Source organism: Cryptomeria japonica, chromosome 3, assembly GCF_030272615.1.
Source record: "Cryptomeria japonica chromosome 3, Sugi_1.0, whole genome shotgun sequence".
Taxonomy (NCBI): domain Eukaryota; kingdom Viridiplantae; phylum Streptophyta; class Pinopsida; order Cupressales; family Cupressaceae; genus Cryptomeria; species Cryptomeria japonica.
Window position 1 is genome coordinate 942,390,633 of NC_081407.1, and position 27,643 is coordinate 942,418,275.

The 27,643-nt window shown below is 36.9% G+C and overlaps 1 protein-coding gene across 3 annotated transcripts in view; it reads right to left on the reverse strand.

The window, feature by feature from the left end:
- The window catches only part of LOC131072952 (polyadenylate-binding protein RBP45), a 72,048-nt gene that overhangs the window by 16,207 nt on the left and 28,198 nt on the right, over positions 1-27,643 (reverse strand). For all 3 annotated transcript variants that reach the window (XM_058009261.2, XM_058009259.2, XM_058009260.2), the window contains one exon: positions 14,264-14,744. In XM_058009261.2, coding sequence (XP_057865244.2) covers positions 14,264-14,744 — 481 coding nt within the window. The remainder of the gene's footprint in view (positions 1-14,263; positions 14,745-27,643) is intronic.

The window sequence follows — 27,643 nt, forward strand, 5'->3', positions numbered from 1 at the left end:
TCTCCTCTTGCATGGGGGAGCTTTAATAGAATAATAAGAGGGTTTTAAAGATTAAATAAGTGACAAAATTCATTGTCATCATTCAATAAGAGCAGATCAGAAGTTTGTTTGAGGGTTTCAAGGCATATGTGGACTGCATCAGCAAAATATCAAGGAAATTTGTCATAATTGGAGAGCTTTGCCTGGCAACCCTGGAGAAATCGCATCATTCTTTCATATATTATTTTTAGTAATTATCGTGGAGGCCAATAAAGTACTTTGGTGTTGCTGGAAGCCATTGGAAGACTCTTCATCAATCCATTTAGCAGATCAACAAAAAAAAATAGGCTCATCCAGGCCAGCGTGGGACACCTGGTATGCCAATTCGGACTCTAGATGCTTAAAATTGTTCATTCTTGAGATTATAAATTGCTGGTAATAAAAATCAGAATTCTAAAATTGGTTTCAGTCCAATATTATTTCATGTATTGCATTTATATCTCATTCTGCATTGTCAAAATTTCAAGCAAAACCCTTCAAAAACCATAAAAACTTCAAAACTTAACAAAAACCAAAAAATTTGTAACACTGGTCAAAGATTCAGTTTGAAACAAACCATTCAGATTTGGGCCAATTCCAAGTTCGCATCTTTCAATTGTATCAGAGCATGATCCTGCCAGCCTAAGGGTTTTTGGGTGATTTCTATGTATCGTGGAAGATTTGGGACATACAAATTTTATACACGCAGGAGAGCTCAAGTAGAATTAAATTTTGGTTTAGAACATCCTGTGGAAGAAGATATGGCTGATATACCTGAGGATAAAAGGAATGAGGGAAGACAAGATCCTCCTGATCCTGATGAGATTATGAAGAGCTTGGCTAATGCACAGCCAAGAATTGTGTAGGCACTAGACAAGCTACAGGATACCTTAGACAGGATGGACTTGAGACACCATAGAGATAGCCGTGATAGACACAGTAGGTCAGTTTCAGCTGCAGGGAGTCAGGGCAGCAGCAAGGCTCCTTCGTCGCTGGACAATGCTTCCACCTCACCTAGGCATGACAGAGCCCAGACTAGGACAGCTGACAGACCTATGCACCCACGTTTCATTCCTAAGGATGAGCCACCCCTGGTTGACCCACAGGAACGTGTTGCATTTCCGGACATGGTCATGGAAGCCAATGATGAGTGGGCACGTCTTCCAGCACACATCAGAGATGCTTTTCCATTACATCAGTATTGTATGCAGCGTAGGGAGAATATGAGATTCTGTAATGATAGAGCTCCTAGACAGCAGCAGCAGAATACTGAGTTGAGTCAAGCTACTAGTAAGGTTACCATGCCCACTTTTGATGGGAGTGGTAAGATGAGTGCACATGCCTGGGTGCATAAGTTGGACATTTTCCTGTCTCTGAAAACGATGCCAGAGGATGAGGTATTTCAGTTTAACATGTTACATCTTGAGGGTGTTGCATATGATTGGTGGCACCACGGCCTTGTTACACAGAATCATGCACTTATCCATTCATATACAGAGTTTACTGAGTGGTTGATCGCTCGTTTTGACCATAAGGACATGGAGCTTTATTACAAGGATCTAGCACTTTTGAGGCAGACAGGACACATTGAAGCTTGCATAAATGAGTTTCAACGAATTGCAGTCATGGTTCCTGAGATGTCGGACAAACAAATGCTTATGCTTTTCATTGAGGGTCTACATGAGAGATTGCATGGATTGGTCAAGACTCTCAAGCCTAAGACCTTACAAGAGGCCATTCAAACCACCCTTGACCTTGATACCACTCCTCCACCTTCCTCATTTCAGCAGAACAAGAAATCTTCCGAAGGTCCCAAACCCCCTTAGAGTTCTTCTAAACAGCTACCGAGTGCACCACCTCCTCCTAAGATGGACCAAGAATCATGGAACGAATTAAGGAAGAAATTATGTTTTTCATGCAAGGAGCCATGGGAACTAGGTCATAGATGCCTTGAGAAAGGCAAGGCACACCTTATTGAGGTCTTCTCTGATGGTGAGGATGAGCAAATACAAGATACAGGTTCTGAGGGTGGCGATGATGAGGATGCATTGGCCACTGCTAATGTTGCAGTTGCTACCTTGTCAGGAGTACCCCGATACTATCCATTTCGATTAAATGGATTACTTAGGGAGGAGCCTATGGATTGTTTGGTGGACACTGGAGCTACATACAACTTCCTCAGTGAGCAGACAATTGTGAGACATGGATTACTGCTTGAGAAATTCTTGGGATTTAGGGTGACAGCTGCTAGTGGCGGCACCTTGAGTTGCACTACGAGAGTTCATCAACTTAGCCTACAGTTGGGAGCTTACCTCTTGACTAATGACTTCTATGTGATCACGTTAGAACAATATGATGTGGTTCTAGGCATGCAGTGGCTACAATCTATTGGTAGGTACACATTTGACTACACAATATGCAATTGAAATTCTTAGTGGATGGAAAGGAATTGGTGTTGAGAGCTTCATCGGATGGCAAGCTTAAGGGAATGACAGCATACCGGTTGAAAACTAGTGATAATGCATCTTGTAGTAAGCCTGATTTTTTGCATTTTGGGACAGCTGATATAGAGCAATCCCAAAGGATGAATGAAGGATGGTTGGCAAGAGCCAGGCAAGCCAAGTTGATAGCTCATCAGGCCAAGCTTCAACTTCAGCACATTCATGATACTCATCACCATATTGGTAAGGAGAAACAAGAGCTATCTAATTCTGATTTTTCAGCTAATATTGGTTATTTTCTACATGGTGGTGATTGGTGGACAAACTTCTTATACATCTCCTACAACATATTCGGCATTTTGATATGGGATCCGGGTATTGACTTGTTTGGTACACTATTTCACTTGGATTCCACTTTGTTGCCTCATATTTCATTGTGTTGAGACATTTCAATCAAAGTGGAGCAGCGGGTTGTCTAGTGTTTGCTTAAGGGCAAGCAATCCCGGGGAGGACTGTAATGTCCCCACTTCTCTAGTTGCTACTTAGTTGCACAGTTTTGCCTGTTAGCCATCTCCGTAGGCACACATCATCCCATTGCAAATGGGGACCCCCTACTTTTTACGTCCTCTTGGTCTTTTGGTTTTGGTTATTTGGGTCTTTCTACAGCAATCTCTTCAATCTCCTCGGTTTGCGAGTGTTTTGGGGTGAATTTGATCAAGTCTGCAAGTCGTTTGAGTGAATTTGGTTGTCTGGAACCTGTTTGGTCTATTTTAGGGTTTTGCCCTATGACTTTAGATTTGAGGTCTTTTCCTTAGGGTTTTGGAAAAATTGAATGTTGTGTTGGAATCAGGACCCTTCAAGGAACCTACCAATGAAATTTGAGTGAACTCTAAACAAATTTCTATTTTTAGAAAGTTCCCTATTTTTAGGGAATTTCACTGCCTCCCAAATTGTCTTTATTTTGTGTAATGTCCCCAAATATATATATATATATATATATATATATATATATTATTTAATTATTTATCCCATCATATAATGTTTTTATTAATAAGGGATAAATTATTAAATAAAATTAATAAATAAATTTAATTAAATTATTTGTTATTTAATAATAAGGTGCCACCACTATTAATAATTCTTTGTGACTTTATTGAAAGGTCACTAAGCAGATAAAAGTTAATTTTCCTAATATCCTTGGTGTTGGAGCTAAGCCAATTAAATAATTCATCCTCCAGCTATTGTGACTTTATGAAACAAATTGGCCAATTTATCCCTATTGGACTTGGGCAGTTAAGAAATTTATTCCCGTGAAGATTTTAGCAATCGTCAAATATTTTTTTCCAACTATAGGAAAACTGGGCAATAAAATTAAATCAGCCAATGGGAGGCCAAGTTGTGTTTTTTCTCTAGCACTCACGTACTGGGAAGACCTACAATTGTGGCCAGTTCCAAGAATGGAAGCAGCAGTGTTTGGCATGATTAATGGAGATAATATTGGATCGCACCAGTCGGGGAGGAAACGGTGTAATAAGGAGAATAGGCAGCAGCAGAAGAGTCATGAATCCTGTTGTTTTTTTTTCTGAAAATTTCTCAGAAATTGGCCAGGTGACTAGCTAGGGACGGAAACCCCACTTTTACGGGATTTGGATGGTAAACCCAGTTCCTGGTTTGAAAGAATCGATTGAAGGAATTTTTGTATGCCTAAGGAATTCGATTGTGCATTGGAGAAATCTATATCGGTTTCTAAGCAGGCCGCTTAATGTTGTAGAGAAGAAATGGTTTGACATGCTGAGGTTGGTAATTTTGGCGTCTATTATGTTGTGTGGCCATTAGCTCCTTCCAACCGTATACTAGTCACAGCATATTGGCTCCAAATTGGTACAGCTGCAGGTTATTCAGAATTCTTAGGCGCCTGAGCTTGGAAAATAGTTAGCAGCATCTCCAGATTTTCTCAGAACATATCTAGATTTGGGTCGGCTACACTACTGAAGGAAAATAGTCAATTGGACCCACTATAATTTCTTTGGAATGAAAAACCAGACAATAAACCTTCCAGGATTTGGCGCTAGACACCTGGTATGAGTTATTGATTCCGATTTTTCTTAAGGTTCAAACAAAGATTGTGCTTTGCTATCATAAATTTTCAAAAATTGTTCTGTCATATCAGTCAATTATAATTTGTTATCTGAATTCAGTTTTGCTGTTCAATTACATTCCCAAAATTGCACAAACAAAAAACCAAAACATTAGTAACTCAATCAAACAAAAAAAAAATACCAATCATCAACCCACGCTGGTCAACGATAAAAAAAACTGAAATCAATTCAGCAATCTCAGGCTCAGAATTTGGATCAGATTTGATTTAAAGCTAGTTGGGAATTTTACATTTTGCCAAAAATCAAACTTAATATTTTTAGTAGTTTCTGTTTTTAAGTAAGTGTCATCTTGTCCTGATTTACCCTAATTTTGACGTTTTGAAGTACTTACTATTTTTAGCAAGTCTAGTTTTGGTTGGTTCTTCACAGGTAGGGATCCGAACACTGAAGACTGAACATTCCTGAAAATTCATGGCTAAACCCGAAAAGTCAAAAAAGTAGGTAGTTGATCGAAAAAATGATTGTGTGAAATTCTTTCCTGAAGTGGAAAAAGCACGAAAAATCTCCTAAGGCAAAGAGGAATTCACTTCAATCCTGAAATGGCATCCTGATCTAGAAAATGAGCAAAAATTGGCTAAGTTTGGTGAAGAATCAATGAAAAATCCTTACATTGGCAAAATGGGTTCCAAAAAGGATGCATGGTGCCAAATGGGATTGAGTGCTCGAATGGGGTTGTGTCTAGGAATTTTCCTCCCAACCCAAAATTCCTGCAGTATGATGTTTTGACACCCAAGCATGGAGGATGAGCGCTAAACTGAGGTCCTGGAGGATTTTTCCTCCAAGGAACAAATTCCTCGACAGGGTCAATTCAGCACCCAGGTAAGGATGCATGGCGCCAAATGGAGGTTGTGGAGGATTTTTCCTTCAAGGCACAAATTCCTGCATACCATGGATTTAATGCCCAATTTAGGAGAGGAGAGTTGGACAGGGGTAAGGAAGGAATTTCCTTCTTGGTGATGAATTCCTCCACGTGATGAAATTGGCATTGAAAGAGGGGCATGGAGATTAAGTCAAGGAAGAATTAAAAATTCCTTCCTTAGGAAGAAAATTTGCCCAAGGAACAAAATTCATGAAGAAAATTCAAGGCTAAGGTACAAATTGATAAAGGAGAAAGAATTCTCTCCTAAATTTCGGAGCTCAAAATGGAAAAAAAAATCCTAAAAAATAGGAAAGGTGATGAATTGATCAAAAGATTTCTTCCCAAGGAGAAAATTACACACAAAATGAAGAAATTCCAAGAGAGTGAAAAAATTGACCAAGTGTTGGAAATTCCTTCCTTCAGGCCAAAATTCTTGGAAAAAGTGAAAAATTGACCAAGTATTGGAAATTCCTTCCTTCGTGATAGAATTCAAGGAAAAAGTGAAAAATGACTAAGTGTTGGAAATTCCTTCCTTCAAGACAGAATTCTTGAAAAAAGTGAAAAATTGACTAAGTGTTAGAAATTCCTTCCTCAAGGAACAAATTTCCAAAATTTCCAAAATTTCTTCTCCAACTCAAAATGTGCCCAAGGTTTGAAGCAAGATATGAAAATCAAGGTTCAAGAAGAAAAGTTCAAAATTCAAAAAAAATCTTCCTCAAGGTGGGAATTGCGCGCAAGATAATGAATTTCAAAGCTCGAAAAAAGTTGGCTAAGTGTGAGAATTTTCTCTCCAGGACTCAAAACTAGACAAATTTCCTAGACATGGAAGAAGTGGTCAATGGATGGAAAATATTCCTTCAAGAAGAGGTGTGCATGAGAACATGAGAAAATTCCTTCAGAAAAAAAAAAAAAAAAAAATCTCTCTATAAGGATTTTCTCTTTCCTCAAATTCCAGAAGTACGGGAATTCTTCAAAGGTGGAATAGATTGTTAAAATTCTTCCAAGGCAGGAAAATCTTCCAAAATGTCTTCTGTGAGCCTGGAATGGAAAGATTCTTGTAGAGGATGAGTTGGTGACATGCAAAGAGAATATTCCATATTAATGAAGCAGAACCAAGAAAATTATAAATGACGATGGGGTCCATTTGCATGGTGAGAATCTATTGAGTACATGAAAGCTTAGTGGCACATTCATTGCCGAAATATTTGACCAAAGGTGGCGGCTAATTCATTGCATGGCAGTCGTCATACTTAATGCAGTGGTGGAGCATCTTTTGCATGTAACCAATTTTGGAAGTCATGGTGCATTTATTGCACAATGGATGCCATTTTTTGGCAGTAATGTAGTTAATTGATAATGGGCATAATGGGTCATTAATGTTTATTCCCACTTTGTTGCATCATGTCTGTGGAATCTTTTAGGTCAAACCCTAATTAGGGTTTGCATGTAATCAAGGTTGGAGGCCTATATAAGGGGGTGACCCCTTCATTTGTAAAGGAAGGAAATTTGTATGAAATTGTTGTGATAAGTTTTTGAGATAATAATAGTGAAACATTGTTCTCTAATGGTGTCCACTTAAGTTAGTTTTCAAAACTTGCATGGTTTCACCTTCCTCACTTAGAGTAGAAGTAGAGTAGTGCTTTGATTTTAATGGAGAATGTAATGGTGTTTGATGAATTTATATGGTTCATACTTTTTGCATCTTGTTGATTATAAGTTGCAATGTAAAGTTAGCCTAAGCCACTAAATTTGTGCTAAGTTTGATTGTAGATAGTCATTTGGATTGCGTCGTTTTGGGTATTCAAATGCACTTTCTCGATGTGAAAATCCTTCAACATCCTTGGAAGATTGCATCAGTTCTTGTGGAGTTGCAGTTAATCTTGGCGAAGTAGAACTTGGTTTATTTGGCATTTGTCCATTAGAGCACTATCTATTGATATCACTACCCTAGGAGTGAATTTAGATATTCCTAAACCCTTTCCCCTTTAATTTCAGTTCATTCCAGTTTAGTTCATTCGAAGTAGAAGCATCATAGAATTGCTATATCCAATGATGAAGTTTCAGCCACAGCAAAGAAGTGAAAGAACGATCCAAACGTAAGTCCCCTTGGATTACCAACAAATCACATCAAGCCAACTGAGTCACATCCATTGCATAATCGGAACCTTGGAGTCAATCATTTGAACTTATTGCAATCTTAGCATACAATTGAACTTTGATCAAGAGAGAGTAAAGTGACCGTTGGGCAACTTTATTATGTGTTAGACACTATCATAAAAAACACGTCAACAGGAGGTACAGGTCTGTGTGGGTGGCTTTTCTAAAGACATGGCAGCCAAAGATGAATCGCGTTTAAGGAGACCAATTGTAGATTTAAAATAGTGGACATGTAACCAAATATGTTTGTTTTGATGAAATCCAAAGCATATCCACAGCCAACTGAGCAGCAGATACACCTGCTAAACAATATTCATAAACTGAATTTCTTTACCAAGGTAATTGTCATCAATCAGTATTCACATTTTAGAGGTAACTTTCAGACAATTATTTTGTCAATTGAATTCTGTGCAATCATCAAACATGTTGAGAAACATCAAAACTATAGCAATTAATGTCTTTAAGTACAAATACATAATGCCACAACAAATATGGAATGCCAATGTGGATATGAACCACTAAACATCAAAGTCTTTGTGCCTTTACAAATCAGTGGCCATTTTGTTATCGAAAAATAAAATCAAGCAAAGCCAGGCCATAAAATGTTGAAGACCACCTGAAATTGAAGATAATAAAATCAAATAACAAGAATAACAACATTTATCCAAATGAAGATTTCAAGCATGTCATTTGGAATATGTTTGTTTCCCACTTTACAAACGACTTTCATTAAGGAAACAAAAAATATAACAACTCATTCCAAAATCAAGAAAAAGGCTATCAGCTGGCACATGCAGTTAATCTACCAAATAGAGAACAAAATCACATAACTCATTAACATGCATCAAATCTTCTCAAAAATAACAACGGGATATATTTTCCAGCACTCATAACATAACCTTTTGGAATCATATTTTGCATTCCTAAAAGAATGTGCAACTCTCATGACAATTTGCTTACAATACAACACTTTATTGGAATCATATTTTGCATTTCAACATCCCCCACTTATTGTATTCAACACTTTATTTATTTCTCCCAGAACTAGCAAAAGCACTAAGATCTTTTCTATGATCTACAATACAAAATATAATCATTAACCTCCTAGCATCCTCATTTACATCAGTCCTTAAAAATGTTTACATGTACCATACTTGGGATGACCATCTGTCTAACTTTTGTTTTCAGCACAGTACCAAACTACTTTAATCAAATTGATTTCCTCCAAACGGACACACACAGTCATTTACAAATCAATTGCCCATTTCCTGCTTTCCTCTCACAGCATATTGTCACAAGGATCAACATTATAGTCTTGGTTATAGACAAAAATGCATGAAACAAAAAGGTCAAGTTCTTGTTCTATCATCTTCACTTAAAATGTTGGAATTTAGATAATTGAAAACTTTGCTAACATGGTGGACTAAAAAATAGATTTAATAAAACGATTTCAATGTTCAAATTCAACAACTGTGACAGGGTTTGCCATTATAACAGTGCCTATAGCCAAGGGCTATACAACACAATAAGAGTGATCCAGGGCTTGAAATCCAAGCTATATTTTTAAGTAATCACTTTCAACGAGGCATAAAATGCAATAGACTGTTCAGATGGGTTCAATTCTATGTTCCACACGGACATGTCCTCAGGGAAATTCCTGCTGTCCCTGTAACCAGGAATGCAGGGACAGTTAGGAAATACCCCCAGGGCCACCCTTATTAAAAGTAAAAAATGGGATACATTTTGGAAATGCCAAGAAAAGGGTAGGGTAAAGCAGGCCACTCCAGTACTTCCCTGACCTTCCTTCCTAGTGACAGACAGTTGTCACCTACAGCCCAGCACTTTAAAAATAAATCTTCTTAAAAAACAAACAATTTTGGTACACTCGATTCTGATTTCTTTATAGACCCTGAACCCGAACCTGCAGCTTATGCTCTTGATGACCTGTTAAAAAAAACTCAAGCAAAGCCAGCCATCCACTATTTGCAAATAAATAAAGAGCAAGTAGCTGCCAAGTTGGCTACGATAAAACAAGATCAACAAAACCAATAGTAGTTCACCTTATAAGAACAAGTGGAGCTGCTATCACATGTTTTATTTTAAGCTTAACCTTTCAAAATGCAACTTCTTGACACAGTTACATTTCACGAAAGCTGGAAGATATATATAAATAAGTAGAAAATCAAAAACATGGAACATAAAAAAATTTCCTAATTATTGGAAAACAGAATGTTTCCAATTATAATAGAAAAAAGCTTCAACCTTTTTGAATGATATTATTGGATTTCTTATTCATGCTGTAAGGACAGTTATATATCAGTATTTTGACGTAATGTTAAATGATTCTTCTTTACAATTATTTACATGCTGTGAAGACAACCACATGGTTGATTTCTATGTTGCAGCTGTTATCTGTAAAAACTCAGGATCAACATATGCAGGCAGTGACTAAGCCATCTGTAAAAGGTTGAAAGCGTGTGTATAGCTGCTAGGTGTTGAATTCCATTCTTAAGCTTTTTCGCATTAAATGCAAATTGGTTTAGTAACTTGATTATCTGGATAGAACTGGAAGTTATATAATTATAGAAACCAGTACATTTGTAGATTAATATATATACACATTGAGAATGAAAGCAATGAAATTTTGTTAATTTGCATGTTGAATCTTGTAATTTCTCAATTCAGCTCTAATATTGTGTAATACGGTGCTATAATGTATATGATGAATGCCTTGTATATAAATTAATTGTGATTTCCTATATTTTTTAAATTTTCCCTTTTTTCAATTGCCATCCCCTAAAGAAGGCCTCCCATCCCAATCATCCTAGAAATACATCCCCCCAGCTCCTGGCATTGCCCTCCAGGAAACTCCATGGAACATAGGTCCAATTCCCTTAAACCTTTATTAGATATGCACACAGCATCAAGATCGCTGAACAAATAGCATTCAACAACTGGACACAAAGTCTCGTATCACCTCTAGAAACCAATCTGGCTAGCATTCCTTTGTCCTTATCACAATTAATAGATGCCATCCACAAGATGATTATGACAGGCAAGACACTCAACCATAGGCATAAGAACAGTATTGGGATCAGTTGTGCACAACTCGGACTCAACAAGCTGATTTTTAACTCAGACTCAGTGCCCACACTTGACAAATTGAAAAAAACATGAAATATCGAGGTTTTTAAGGATTCAAAACTTGTTTCATGTACCCTTTAATAAATAAACTATAGAGATGCAATAAACTAATCAAATGGAAGCTACTTTGACCATATACACAAGTATACATTGATCACGAGTATAAAAATAAATTTTAATTTTTAACTTTAGGAAACAACACTGGTGGATATATAAATTTCAAATTAAAAAATTGTCAAATGTATACAAATCTCATGGATTATGATCCATGGCATCAAAATGAATATCAAAACTAAAAGCATATGGCTAGGAGCTTGCATTACTCATCCCAACACCACGGCAAGTCATGTGTTGGCGTCTAAGATAGGTCCTAGATGATGATGTAGCCATGATATTTTCTTGTTTCTCAGTGACTGTTGTGTATATTCAAGTGAAAGATTTATTATTAAAGTTTTCTTGAAGCCACTGCATGTTATTTTGTCAAGCTCATTAACAAAGAGGAACAGTTAAGTAAAAGGATAAATGGCTATGTTCCAGTTTGACCTTAGCCAGAATACTAATAGATGGGATTGTTCTATCAGTTGTCTGTGCAAGAAATGATTGATACATTTTTGCATCATGAAAATGGCATTTCTTGCCAACTATGACTTGTGTAAAACAATAAATAGCTATAACAGACATTAAGTTTCCACAATCCATGAGATATTAATCAGCTGTTTCCGGATTAGATTGTGTGCAAATTTTTGCATCAACGTTTCAGGTCACACTCCATCATCAAGATGAAAATACTCAGAGAGCCTGCAGAAGTGAAAAAAGTTCTAGCTAAGATACTAATAGATGGGATTGTTCTACGAGTTGTCTATGAAGGGCATGATTGATACATTTTTGCATTATGAAAATGGCATTTCTTGCCAACTATGACTTGTATTCAGCACTACAATGACTATAGCATGCCAATTTTGCATATGGCTGTCTTTGTATTCCAGACAAATTGTCCAATGTATGAAACAGCATAATCCTTGATTATGTCTTTGACTGCGACAATGCAGAGATTTGCAACATGGAATATGTATTTTGCAGATTTTATGATCATGATTCATCATTGGCCCATTACTTGGTCAGACTTATAGTTTGATGGGGATTTGAGGCAGCACCTCTTGCGGAGGCCTGGGGGAAGCACCCTTAATGTGGTCAAAGGGCAACACCACTAGTAGGGTCAAGGGGCAGCAATGTAGAGCAGGGTCGAGAGACAGAGCCCCCACCACAAAGCCTAATTGAAGACCTTCAAAACCACACAGACCTTCATGGCACACATCAATTTCATATTTTTTTGCAAATCCTAGATGGGCATGTCATAAACCAAACAAGCATTGAAAAGTTACAAGTTTTTTTTATGAAGTAACTAAAATGGTCAAGTCTACCCTGTGAGACTCGCCTAGAATCAGCAAGTAATTGACAGCTAAGTCTCCCAGACTTGCCGAGAGGGTGAGATTCACGTAAAACTGATTGGGAGATATTACAAAATAACTTTCATTGTATATTATCAAAATAATGGAATTTACTATTATATAGACGTTAACATATTATATCTAATCATTGGTTTATATTGTGAAGCGATTGGAATTGCCTAATTACATTATATTAAAAATTGAGTTTCAGCTGCATCATAGTTCAAGAAAATCAACAGAAATATATACAAATATAGTCTATTACTCTATAATGGTAGGGATCAATGAGTTTGCCTAATTACATTATATTAAAAATTGAGTTTCAGCTGCATCATAGTTCAAGAAAATCAACAGAAATATATACAAATATAGTCTATTACTCTATAATGGTAGGGATCAATGAGTTTCAAGTTGTCAACAAGGGTTCAATTCTTATCTCGTGTGGCTTAGCACAAAGGAATTTGGCAGAAGGAAAGTCCCATAGAAAAGTTACCTCTCAGACCTTGAAACTTAGACAAGAAAAATAAACGAAACCCAGTTATGCAGTGCATGTAAAAATCATATATCAAGTTAGACATCTCTTGTAAAGAAATAAAGAACAACCCAATCTTGTACAGGTTATCACGGAAGCAAACAGCAACCAGCATCGCCTGTTCCAATAAAGCTCTGACTATTCAGTCAATTCTTAGGCATAAAGCCTAAAACCCTATTCCCCTTAATGTTCTACTATTTTACATAGACTAAAAGGATTGGTTCTTGCTGCACCAAGTATATATATTTCCAGGTGTCACTTGCCAACAAGAATACTTTGCTTACTACACCACAACATAAAGTCACTCTATATCAAGCATCTAGCATACCTTTGAAAGATATGAAAACATGGAAATTTTAATGATATAATCAGCATAGAAACTTGATGGAGAAACTAAAAAGAAGTGTCAAAAAACAAGCAAATGCTAAACTGAATATGAAAAAGGAACATAATTTTGAAAGACACCTACCTCTATAAACAATATATTTGGCCTAGAAAGTATCGTAGTACAAACATAACAGAATAAACTGATGTGACGGACAAATCATGTTACATAAAAATAACTAGTTGTTTGATAGGAGCAGGAAAAATGCTACAATATGCTCAAAAGGAGAATTTAGTTAAATTACATAATTACAGAAACTGACCTAAATGGGGCCACCACTACTTAGGGTGCTTTTTCTGCCGAATTTCGGTTCCAGGCCCCTAAGTGGAGAGAGCCTCTTGGCATCCTGCTTTGAGACAACATAAGTTTCATAAGCGTTTAAAACCTTACAACTCCATTCAAACTTTGTCGATTTCAAGAGGAAAGGAAAACAGTAGGAAGCAAATGATTTTGCAGATCAACTGAAAAGCAACCACTCTAGCTTTTCTTCAAGATTCATGTAGCTAATTCAGCAGAAAACTCCTTAGCTTGATAACCTTTGGTTTGTGGGAACTACAGAGCTATTTACATTAACTAGTTAATCAGTCTGATCATCTCCAGCAATATATCAGCTCCAAGAATATATAAAAGGTTGTAGCTTGTGTACAGATTGCAACTAGAGTTCAAGCATGCCATGTCAACCTAATTCTAGCAAGATGTAGAAGAACAAGGTCAAATGCAAGCATCAAAAATAAGAAAGCCAAATGAAGCATTGGTAAGGCAGTTACCATAGAAGACAGACAAAAAAACTTACAAGCCTCTAAGAGATAAACAGCCTATAGGCTGAATTACTTGTCCCATAAGACATTGGAAGGCAACCATTATAAAAGACAAACAAAGAAGCCTATAAGCTTCATTGGGCTAAACATACTTATGAAGGGATAAAAGTACTCCTGAAGCATCATAAGGGATTGAGTGCCAAAACTCTCACCGAACAACGATTAGTTTGGCATATCTTCAGAAATATTGAGTTACATAGCACATTAATGTCAGCCTTAAACAGCTGAATGATCTTAATAAACATTATGATACATGGTATCTATAAATGTCAACCAGTATATAACAATCCAGAAGAGTGTACCTTTCATAGAATATTGCTGTTGAAAACCCACAGACTTCTTTGGTGTAGCTTCACTAATACGCATAGGTCTTGATGAGCAATAAGCACCATTCATTTCAGACATAGCTCGAGTTTTTTCATTCTCCTCACCAAACTTGACAAATCCATAACCTTTGGAACGCCCTGTAGTTGTGTCTACTACGACCTTTGCACTCTTAACTGATGGGTATTGACTTTGGAAAGTTTCCTGCAGAAGAACATCATTTACCTCAGGAGCCAAGTCTCCAACAAATATGGAATGGCCACCACTAGTGTCAGCACGTCTCTCTCCAGCTCCAAGAGATGCCCAATTTAATCTAAAAGCCTGCTGGGCATTAGGCATTGGCGTGCCGTTATAGGTTTGCAAAACTCTTTCTGCAGATGCACGGGAAACAAACTCTACAAAACCATAGCCATCTGGTTGTCCAGTTTGCTTATTCCGTATGACTTTTGCAGAAATAACCTGATCCAAAAGAAAAATAATAATTTTAATGTGAAGCAAGTATTGTTTGCCTCTTTCTTCTTAAAACAGCAAACCACTTGACTCCAACTGGATTTTCCAAATATTTTCAAGATACACAAGATTGAAGGAATGTCAAAATATGCTACAATGCAGGAGGCACACCAGAATTTCCACATGCGTAAATATTATGCAATGCAGTAGAAAGTTAAAACTAAACATACGGGATAACTGCATTCATATTCAAGTTATCTACAAACACAAGGGAGATAGAAATTAATATGGTTTAAAATTGACAGAACCAAACACCTAGAACAGCTTTAGATGTGTAGTTAAAAAGCTTGTGATAGTGGAATAGGACAAAGTTAAAAATAATCAATGGAAATAATCAAACAGTGTCATGGACACAGAAATGTAACAAGAATGTAGCAATTAGTGAAATCATTTGAATACACAATTCTGCATATGGCAGATACGAAATAAGCTAAAGTGAAGAACTGTGCATTAACAGAGCAGGCGATCTGCCTGAATTGTGTGCAAAATGGATAGCAAACACTCTGATTTACATTAAGATTGAATGAAAATGCAGCTAATAAGAAAAAAAACAGGAAAGGTACACAGCACAAAGTTTGAAACACCCAAGAAAAATGTGTCAGATTACAGAGAGTAAAAGCAAAATGTATGAACATACAAAATGTCCAGACAAGCATTTAAACATACATGGTATGGACTGACAAAATCAAAATATATACAAACAAAATAAATTGGTTATAGCTTGATTGCTTGGAATGGCATGAGGTAAAATCAACTTTTTATAATTGAAGTCTTGTTTAATGGAAAGTTTAAAAAATACAATAAATATTGCCTCGAGGACTTCAAATCATCCCCAAAAGAGTCACACGTGCAGAGAATGATAACGTGGTAATGAAATCCTACAAAAGCATTTGCATTGTTCATAACAAACAGAATAATAATGTTACATTTGGATTGATAAAAATGGGTATAGTTATTATATTGTTTGAACTGTTAATGGAGATGTGAAATTTACAGGCGATCACCTCAATGACATTAAATCGCAGCCTAAAAAATAGCATAGATATGATGTGAGAAGAAACTTATGTAATTAGAATATCAATAATGAGTTCAGAGAAACACTTACCCTGTTCACAACAATATTTGAACTGTTAAGATAACTGTAACTCTTGTTAGTGGGGATATCAATGAATGTGTGCTCATATCCATGAGTACATTAAAATGCTTCATAAGTCACTTTTATGGTTGGAAATTCATTTTAGTCCATCCTTGTCAAATTCAAAAGAAAAATAAATTTCAACAAAACCTTGGGTTCTGTTTTCGTTCAGTAAAATCCTCCTGAATTCATTCAGGATGAAACCCACAATCCTTAGCCTGGCTCTTGGATGCACACCCTGAGAACCAGACTCGATCACAGACCAGGTTTGAATCAGACCTGGATCCAGCAGCTAGGCAAAGTGAAACAGTAATATTGTCTTATGTTTTGCGCTCTGTTCTTTGCCATGTCAGAATGATTGTAAAACTCCATTTCTCAACCCAGCAAATATATGAAGAAAGACAAAATCAACATAGTACACCATGACTGAGACTCAACTTGATGAAAGATCCAGATTCAGCATGAGGTTTGGCACTCTTTAAACCCTAGGCATCTTTCAAAACTCAATATCTGACACTTTTTATTGATAATCAGCTCACTGTGAATGTCTGAACACTGATGATCCTGGGCACTTTGATTATGATCACTGTCGTTAGTCGCTGAAAACCAATTAAAACTGCTGGTATGACTGAAACTCAAAACTCATTTCATTCAGTTTCCCAAACTCACCAAGATCAAGCATTTCTATCAAAGATAAATGACGACTGTTGAGAATTTATGGAAAATACTTAAAACTGATCACAAAACTATGGTTTTAAGATAAAGCCTCTACTTAAATGATCAACCCAAGTTACTGCTTTTGCTGCTGTACTTCTGATGAACAAACTAATGGATAAAAATAAAGTGGAGAAGTCTATTTATGCAAAAGTGAATACTGCATTCAACCTTGTCTCCAAAATGACAGATTTGTTTTTCCCTTTGAATTTGTTATTTTAAAACTGAGATACTGTGAGTAGATCAATGATCTTCATATAGCAGACCCTTGCAAAATCACATCTCTGCACAAAAAACATACCTATAAAACCTAGCTGCAGCCTTTGACACTATACAATTGGCCTTTATATAGGCCTGTGACTATTTTTTTTGGTAAACAAACACTACCAAGGGGTAGCTCCCTTTAATAAAAAATTAAAAATACAATAATAAAAAGTTACAGATCTTAATAGAGAGCACAAGCATCCTACAGCCATGGCTCCCTATACATTAGGAAAGAAATTATCCCTTCCCTAGTCAGAGACTGGGCACTCCAAATCTGTTATCAAGAGATCTTTCAGACCATCCCACAAGTCAGCACAATTACCCTCCAGGATTGGGGAGGTCTGGTCTACTACTCTATTTGCTAGAAAGTCAGCCACACGATTAGCTCCCTGTAAACATGATTCAGGGAGTAATCTTCCCAATTCAATAGGATTCCCCTGATCTTCCTCACTTTGGGTTCAAGCTGCCAGTTGTAGAGGCCTGTGACTATATATGAGTAATAACTTTTGATTTTTTTTAAAATTCCCAGTAATAAATATGCATGTCACACCAGGCACTTGTTTTTGACTTATTTTATGAAGTTAATAATTAGGTATACTGGCATGTGCCTCCATCTCCAGCCGCAAGTTTTTTTCTTTAAAAACACCCATTCATTGTGAAAGGGCGTGCAACAAGTCATGGGTGCAAGTTTTTGAAACTTCATCTATACCCTCCCTTTCTCAAGCACGCAACAGCATGCTTTGTGCTCATTTTGACATCAAAAGTTTGTCTTGACATCCATGAGAGCTCGAATTCCTTTTTCCTTGTGGTGTGTCAATATTCCACATACTTTTATTTGAAAACCCATTTATCCTCTGCTTGGCACACTGTATTATCACCACTTACTGTTTAAATCTGACATTGTGTACATCCTGGAATGATTTAGCAATGAATGTATGGAAGATTTGCTCTTACGAATAATCCAAATAAACTAGCAAATTAGACCAATGATTTTACAATCCTTTCCCATGTTTTGCGCCCCATTCTTAACCATCTCAGAATGATTCTGATAACTCATTTATGAACCCTGCAAAGATATGAAGAAAGATAAAAACAACATATTAAACTGTGACATGAGCCTCAACCAATGTTCCACAGTAACACACAACAGCCAGCAAGGTCTGGAGGCAGCGGCCCTCACAGGGTCCCAGGGCAGCACCCCCAACAGGGTCAAGGGGCAGCACCTAGGGCGGGGTCAAGGGGCAAAGCCCTCGCCACCAAGCCCAAAATAAGACCTTCAGAACCACACAGATCATCATGGCATACATTATTTTTGTGACTTTTTAAGATGCCAAAACAATCTGATGAAGCCGGAAAATAGAGATTTTGCACTGTTTAACCAACTTTATCAAGTCATACTCTCCACTTCAAAATTGATGGTCATACTTCCAAAGGATGTAATATTGTAAGATGTCATACAATGAAGAATGAATAGCATAGCCATACGCTATGTAATGAAATATGTCGTTGAATACACCATAATGACTCTTGTATGATGTGACACCGTACAGAATAGAAGGTATGTGTTTCCTCTGAATGTTATATGGCATACCTCCAAGGCCACTATACGATGTGATAAAACTACCATTGTATGGTTAACCATTGTCGCCAATTCCATCGCATGTTGTGAAAAGATAAAAATTGCATGATGTGAAGGATAAGACTTACTTGAGAAAGTCGTACAATGTGTAGAAGGCGTCGTACGCTTGAGTCACATGTTAGCTCTATGGTACATAACAATGGTCATACACTCCCTTGTGAGCAAGATCATACAATGAGTGTGCAGGAAAAGGGTCGTCATATGGTGATCAAGGTGAAGGCCATACACCAAATGTGGAAAACCTTCATGCAGTAGTGGGGTGCAGGAGTAGTGCAGGAGGCGTACTCCAACTATAATAGGTTGTACAATGTCACCATATGGAGGCCTATGGGGTTAGTAGGAGATCGTACATTGCAAGGACGCCAAATCCGTACACGAGGTGACGTTGCTGAGTGTGGATTGAGATCGTACACCAAGAAAAAGTATTTTTTTCAAGACATGCTTATGCCAATAATGGTTGTACGACCAAGATTCTTGATTGATTGCTTTATGCAATTAAGTCCCCTGGATATTATTTATAGTGAATGCTTCCATATCCTCCTTACGATTTTTCATTTGCTAGATTTACTTTATAATTCCATTTTCCCTTATGTTGGCATACTATGTGCTTTTTAGAAGGTAAACTTTTGATAGTCACCACTATTAATAGTTTCTTAATCCTCGTCTTCATTTTTTCCGCCTTTAATATTTTAATGCCCTTGAACTTCATTAATTTTCTTGTGCACTCCCTTATTTCAATAAAAAAATTCATTTTGCTCCTCTTCCCATAATTTTCCCTTTTTAATTTAATATTCCTTGGTCGTAATATTTTAATACCTCCTTTTTTAAATTTCTTCAAATTGAAAGCTCCTCTTTAAATTTTTTAATTTTTTTCAACTCCATTATTTTTTGCTTTCCATTTTCCATCCCTCCTAATTCCCTTTCTTTTCCTATAAGTTTTCAGTAAAGTTGATTTTCCTCAACAATTATTTATATGCTACACATTACATATTTTGCTCTTCGTGTTGTCAAATGTAGTGTCCATAATTTTACATGCTTTCATCGATTGCTCTTCACCAGGAGTTGTAGCTTCAAGAAAATTACATGTTGACGGAAATACCTCATAGTCCTCCATTTGCCAATGAAATAGGCCAAGAAGAGACTTTGCTTCATCCTCCGAGCATGACTATAACTCCAAAATTCCTTTGTTGTTTTGTTCCATCTGACCTTGACTCTCCATCCATTCTTCTCCAAAATCCGAATTTGACGAGTTCGAGGAAATTGCTTTCCTCACTGATGACTTGATTCTTTAAATCAATTACATATTTCCAACCCTTGTTCTCAATGAAGATTGTATTCTTTTTCCAATTGTGATTGGTTTTGGCTGCTACCAACCGTTCTCTCCCAAGTAATGCATCATACGCCTTCTTCTATAACAAGATGACCACAAAATTTAGGAGGAATTGTTGGGTCCTGATCGTTACCTTTTGTACCATCAAGGTCCCCAAAGGCTTGATTCCATGTTGGTCAGCACCTACCAAGTGAAATGTTGGTGGCCAGAGGGTTGGTTTCTCAAGCACTTACAAGTGTCTTATGGCAATACGTTTACTCCCAAACCTCCATCAACAATAGCATTTGTAAAGTTCTTCCCCATGATTTCCATCTAAACAATAGTCGGCTACTTCCTGATGTTCATCGTCAACAACATTGGGTCAATGACTTGTTCTCCCTCGCGTGGTGGCTCTACTATCACATCTTTACTTGGGCCTTCTTGCCGACTTTGGTCGTCACCAACTGTGGTGATAATTGCCACTCTCAATTGCGGCATGGTTTGAAGGTCTATCACCTTGATGGGTACAGTTGTCAGTAGCACCTGTCGAAATATGTTCTCTGACTTCGACTACAATGACGTACTTATAGTTCCGTTGGAGGTTCTTCGTTCCTTGCCCATCACTTGTTCTACTTCTGCCCTGGCTTCTCAAAGTTGTGCTTTCTCTATATGAGTCTTCATGGTCACCTGGTTCACCCCATTTGCACAATAATTGTACATTGTCTTTCTTATTTTGGCAGTCTCTCGCAGAGTATCCCCATTTGCTACATTGTCGGCATGGTATGATAGGACGTCCTTTGGAGTCATACCATATTTGATTTCGCCTCGTTGGTTTTGATAATAGCCTAGCGATGCATTTTGTGGTTTCAACGGAGAGGACCCTCCTTTTGTGAAGAGTACTTGTGTACTTCTAGTCTTCAAATTGTATGGGCACTCTTTTATTGAAAGACCCATCACTTGGCAAAACTCACAAAACATCTTTCTAGGACAATTACCTTTCGTGTACCTTCATTTCTTTATTGGTTCCTTTCTCTACCTTCAATTCTTTCATCATTCTCATCATATCCCAACGTAGGGCTTGTATTGTTTTCAATCAGTCATCATTGCCACCTTCAATGCTCTCATCCTTGTCTATCCTCATCTTCCCTTAGGAAGTTGTTTTATTTTCACTCTCAATGTCTATCGCCCGATTATAAGCCTTGGCATACGATGACAGAGGTAACACCTTCATTTTCTTTCTCAACGACTGGATCAATCCCTCAACAAACCAATGCTTCTTCAGTCCGCCCATCAGTTGGTTCTCCATTTTACCAACAATTTCTTGAGCCTACGATTGTAAGCTCGTACATTCCCATGTTTCCCTTGTTTGGTGTTGTAAATTTTGCAACAATCTCATTGTCGTCTCGGAGCAATTTAAACTCGGCCTCGAATGCCTTCTTGAGCACATCCCAAGAGACTGTGAACCAATCATCATCAAGTTCTATGAACTAGTCAATGGTTATACCCCATAGTATTGTTGGCAATGCTCTCAACCAACAGTCTTTGTCAATTTGACCGCTTGCTATCCAGATAGTCTCACACATCTTACAGTGCCACGAAGGATCTTTTAACCCATTCCTCGTGAACTTTAGCAATTTCTATCGATCCACATTTAGATTTGCCAAAGGAGTCGATCTTTCTCACATGCTTACTCCCTTGTGTGCCAAACATGGGCAGACTATTCTAACTGCTATGTTTTGGTGCTTTCCCTACACTCTCGACCACAAATGCCTCCTTTACACGTCCACCTCCAACATCCCAAACACTTTGGGTACTTTTAGGCTCTAACTCATTCATGTGCTCCCTTCGCCTGAGGGTCTTTGGTTCAGATCCTCCAATTCTTGGTTCCCCTAAGATAGATAGATTCTCAATGTGGCGAAATATGTCTGTGAGTTCAGGATTCCCCTCTTTGTACTCCTCGTCCGATGTTGACTATATGGACGGGTGGTTTGCCTGGTTCGGAAGGTTGAGATATGTTTCGTCTGGGAGTGGTAAGTGTTTAGCAATCTCCTCCCACACACTCATTGTACAATGTGTTCCTTCCTCGTTGAATGGTTTCCTTTCCTCCCAACTACAACTCCTATTGACACTTCACTTTTACTTCGTTCTCGGGACGGGCTTCGACTTGGGAACCGTTTGAATGGATTTTCCTTGAATGTTTCTCGTAATCAACTTCGTTCTCTTTGTTCTAAAAACCATAAAGATCTCCTGGTCACTTGGTCTTGACCACCACCTTGCAGCCTCTTCCTGCCTTTATTGGGATCTAAGGGCATGAATTGCTCAAATCTGACCCAATTTAAGGCAACGGTACCAAATGTTTACTGCTATATCTGATAAATTAAATGCATGAAGTAATAATAAAGATGACAATCCAGATACAGGAGTAAACTACGCCTTTATTTGCTCATGTAATTATTATAAAGAAGAAGACCAAAGATGATTGACCAAGGATTACAGTTGATCCCCATACATCATACTACCTTTCTTGGTGATACACAATATATTTAAAGGACTTGACAGTTGCCAGGAAGAACACAACCGTCAACCAATCAAAGCTTATAACTACTCGAGAATGACAAACAACTTAATACAAACCAATACATTGTCGGATAACCAATATAATCAAACGTAACAATATACATTGTATGTTGACTACACTTATTAACCACTTCCTCCACAGGTAAAGGTTTGTTTTGGAAAATTCTTCTATTCCATTTCTTTCATACATGTCATACAAGTAATGAAGAACTTGTGATCCAAATGCTTGAAAATAAAGCTTTGTGCCAAAGAAGAGGCCAATCCCAAAACAGTTTCAAGATTTAGTACGTTCAAACAATAAGATCTACCCCAATTTCATTGAATAAGAGCCCAATTTAGATCTATTCCACCAAATCACATCCTAACATATACTGAAATTTATTTTTCTTCAATTCCACACCTTTTGCCCCCAAATTTGAGAAAGAAGAGGCTTGGTTTTCTAGAGAAGGGTGAAGTCTACCAAAGGAAATTAATCATCCCATGAATCCCAATAGAAATCAACAAATTCCCCATTTCTAATTTCCTATATAGAAGAAATTATAACAATCTCCCCAGATGACCAAAAGTTGAACAATGACACTCCAGAAAACATTAGAGTTAAAAGTCCCACCCAGTGAAACAACAAAGATAAAGATACAAAACAACAAAGGGACCACCAAACAAATGGTCAAGAAATAGATACAAATACCTAAGAAAGGGGAACATGAACCCACATGATTTGTGATAATCAAGCAAGAAGACAAAAGAAAATTCCAAATATGAGAACCCCAAGTGGGGTTAGCCATGGTTGGAATATGACTAGGATCATTGAAATCCAAATTTTTTGTTGGAAAAATTGACTCCACTTGGTTGAGGATTGAAAAAACATTACCCAAACCAATTTGGCTCCTAGAGCTTGGTTCTATTTTTCAAGACTTCTAATTCTTGCTCCACCCTCCCCTCATGGAAAACAATCCCATGCTATCAACAGAACTTTCCTTTGATCACCAATGCCTTGCCATAAAAATTTCTTCATAATATTTTCCAGGTCAAGCAAATGTCTTGGGCAAAAACATTAGGTTGATGGGCAGATTCAAGAAGATTGACTTGTTTGATTGATTCTACAAGCTGGAGAAATTTATTTTGCTTTCCATGAATTACATCTATTTTGAAAGGCATCCACCATGCTTCTTCACAGAAAGGACCTCCTAAAACCCACAAATAAGAGAACAGATAAGTACTTCCTCGAAGTGAACCAATGCAAATAATAATAAGTTGTGCAATCTTTCCCCTGTAGCAAAGAAGAAACATTTTAACAAAGAAAAACTTCAGAATTCTGATCATTGATCCTTTGTCCTATCCTAAGGCCAAAATGTATGATGCCAATATATCTTTTACTTTATTGGGATTAATCAAGGACACGTACCAAAACAGAATGTATCATTTGCAAATTGTTGATGCATGAGAGGATCCATATTCTTTGTAGCTTTATTACCTTTAAATGTCCTCTAAGCTTATAGGATTCGAATGACCTTCACAAGGCTTTAATTATCATGACAAAGAGAAAGGGAGATAATAAATCCCATTGATGGATGTCACAATTTGGTTCGAAAAATTAAAAAGGGTCTCCCACCAAGGAGGACAAAGTATCTAGGAATGAATCTAAACTTGCTAAGAACATCAAAAATATCTAGTCTACTTGATCATAAACTTTTCTTCTATCCAATTGATCAGCATGCTCTAAGTTCTGGTTTATGTCACCAAATGAATAATGTATAGACCTCTTTAACCACAATGTGTCAAAAATGCTGCAAGAAAGTTGAAGGAAAGTCATTAAGACCCAAAGCTTTATCCTTTTGCATTTGGAACAATGCAACTTTGACTTCTTCAAAAAAAGATGTCATTTGAGAAGAATCTTGTTCTTGCAGGATTAGAGAATGGATCCTCTCCAAAAGAGAATTTTATTCAGCCAAATGAGAGGCATCCAAAGAGCTAAGAAGGTGCTCAAAAGATCTAACCTCTTCTAGTTTTGTGTTAGAAAAGTTTTCTAACAACCTGGCTTCACAGGAAAGAAAGGAAGCAATTCTATTCATATTGCTTGAATGGGATAAAAATTGAGTGTTTTGGTCTTCCTCTTTTAGCCATAACTCTTGAGATTCTTGTCTCCAAAAAATCTCATCTTTAGTGAATCTCATAAAACTCAACCACAAGGATTTTCTCTTTGTGATAGGATTCTTGATCCATGCCAACTAATTACACCAACTCACCCAGCTCATCAGTCTCAGAAACAACTTTGTCTTCTTCCTAAAAAATATTTTTGAACTACAAGCAATTCCATTTTGTTAAACAATTTTTAATGTGTCATAATTTTTGAGCCAATGAAAACAATTTAGTACCTTGCATCTTAAGAGAATGTGACCATCATTTCTTGAATTTTTCTTCAAAGTCTAGATCTTGTAACCATAGTAATATGAATTTTACTTTCCATAGTGCAATCAAAGATGAGCCAAAGAGAAGAAAATGAAAAAAACAATCCAACCTCTCAACGATATTACTAAAGCTAGCACACTAATTTGTCCCAGTAAAACAACCATTCTTGGGAGCCAACTCAAGCATATTCAAAGTTTTAACATAGGCAACAAAAATCTAACTAAGACTGGGTTGGCCTAGTTACACCACCTCTTTTGTATATTTAGGTGAACTCCTAAACAACAAATAAGTCTAGCAGATCACTCATTAAAGGACTAATCTCACTCCACAATCTTCTCTTAAGATGGCATCCTATTGACCCATAAATATTCAATAGAAAGAAGGAAATGTTTTCAACCAAACACTTCTCTTGGCAAAGTTTCCAATTATTGCCCAAGGCCACTATAGAAATATCTATAATTAACAATGGCCAAATAATTCCTAAACCCCCAATGCACCATTAGCTTCAACAAATTCTCCTTTTGTAAAGCCTCCTCACTTAGATCGGTTTCGTATAATAGAATGGCATTAAAGTTTTGAAAATGAAGCTGACGTTTATTCAAGCATTTTATGTTCATTTTATGTTAGGGGTGCTAAAACCCCTAACATTCCAAGCAAGAATAATTATGGCAAAGTTGGCAAGAGTTTAACCACTCCCTTTGCAAAATCAAAACACACATTCCAATTTGTTTCCTTTCCTAAAGAGCTTGTTCTTAGGCTTTCTTTAACTCAGACTTCTTGCCCCTCTTGAGTCTCGTGCCATATCTAGGTTTGGATTTCGAACTCTCAAATTTATAGATTACTAGAATATCCACAGAAAACACCCCTTATCCCTTCATTTTCCCCAATTTCATCTTCAGAGTCTTTGCCAAGAGAAACTTCTAATGGACGAATCTCCAAAGGGCCTTCTAAACATTGATCAAAGACCAATGCCAAAGTTTTATTTCTATTTGGAGCTGCAATTCTTTGACTTTCTAATAGAAAGGTTGAAATCTTTAAATAGAACGGGTTGAGCCTTCCTTGGAAGATTGGCAAGATTTGATCCTTTGTGCCACGAGAATTTTTCTCTCAACTTGTGGTTTGAATAGTCTTTGAAGAGGTCGAAGGAGAAGGGAAATTAGTCTCAGCACCAGCCAATGTCTCTATTACATTATATTTTCTTATCGTAGCTTCCTTTTTCCTCCTATCCTTTCTTTTCGTAACCCTCCCCTCGACCTACAATTCTTTGGGGAATGACCAGCCTTTTTACAAAGCAAACATAACTCTAATTTTTGTTTCTAAGAATCCTCCTCCATGAACAAGAGCGGGTTTAAACTGATCTGCCCCTACACAAATATACACAACCTCCAAAGCACCCTGCTTGCATTTTCATCTAAGAATAGGAAGGATTGGAAACAATTTCCAATCTCCATGAATGTTAATTGAACCTATGTAACCCGAAGATGCATCCCCGGCCAAATTAGGGGCATCCCCAACTAGAAACGTCTCTAGGACACCTTGAAAACCTCCCTATGCCATTCACAAATTTGCCAAAAAACATAAACGTTTTTAGTATGGTCTGTGGAAATCCAGAAATTCCAAGGGACGACTAGCCATCCCCTATAGCTCAGCCACTTTACAATTACTTAAAAAAAAAAAATAATAATAATAAAAAAATGAAGGATAAAACCAAAACCTAAAAACAACATTATAACATTGAAAACAAAAAAAAAATGGTCATTTGTGTCATTTTGCAAAGTGTGGAGAGTTGAAGGAAGAAGAGCACAACTATGTGAAATCGAGTCAAAGAAGGAAAGAGAAGTGAGCAAAGGACAAAAGAAGACCAAGTCTTCATCATTTGACATGAGTACATTATTTTTTGTTTATTTTTACAAATTCTTTTGCATTTTTTAATTTGTCAAAATATCCAATACTTAAGAGGGTTTTTTTTGTTCTATGTTTTCATTTGCAACTACCAATATGTTTATGCAATATCCCCAAATAGGGATAATAGAAAAATAACAATATTTCCAAAACTAGGACACAGAAAAATCTGAAACTATATTTGCATATAAGAAATTCTTCAATAAACTCAGAAATTATGATCAGATTGCTGATCTGATTTTTGTGCTAAAAGTAACAAATTTCTGAGTATTACTAAAAGTACAGAAAATCCCTTTATTTCCACCCAGAATTTTCAGAAATACATTACAATGATGTTTCTATATTTTTTTCTGAGATAAAGATGAAATAAGTATGCAGATTCAAATACCAAAATCATAGAAACAAGACTCGGACTCAACGCAGACTCGGCAAGGGTGACTTGACTCGGGACTCAGGTCTCGGCAAAAAAACTCAACAAAGACTCGACAGGACTCGGCAAAGTGAAAAACCCAAGAAATTTAGAGATTTTTAAGGATTTAAAACTTGTTTCATGCACCCTTTATTTAATAAACCTTAAAGGCACAATAACATCATCAAATAGAAGCTAATCTGATCACATACACAAGTATACATCAATCACATAAGTATAAACGCAAATTGTAGCTGAAGGAAATAACAAACTTAGATATACAAATATTGTCAAATGTATACAAAACTCATGGAATATAAAATCCATGACATCAAATATTCCACACAAATATCAAAACAATAACTACAAGTCTATGGCTTAAAGAAGCATGCATCTCTCCTACAAAGGCGTCTAAGGTAGGTCCTGAATGATTCAGCAGCCATAGTCTTTGTCCATGATTTTCTTTGCCCATTCAAAGGCACAAACTAAG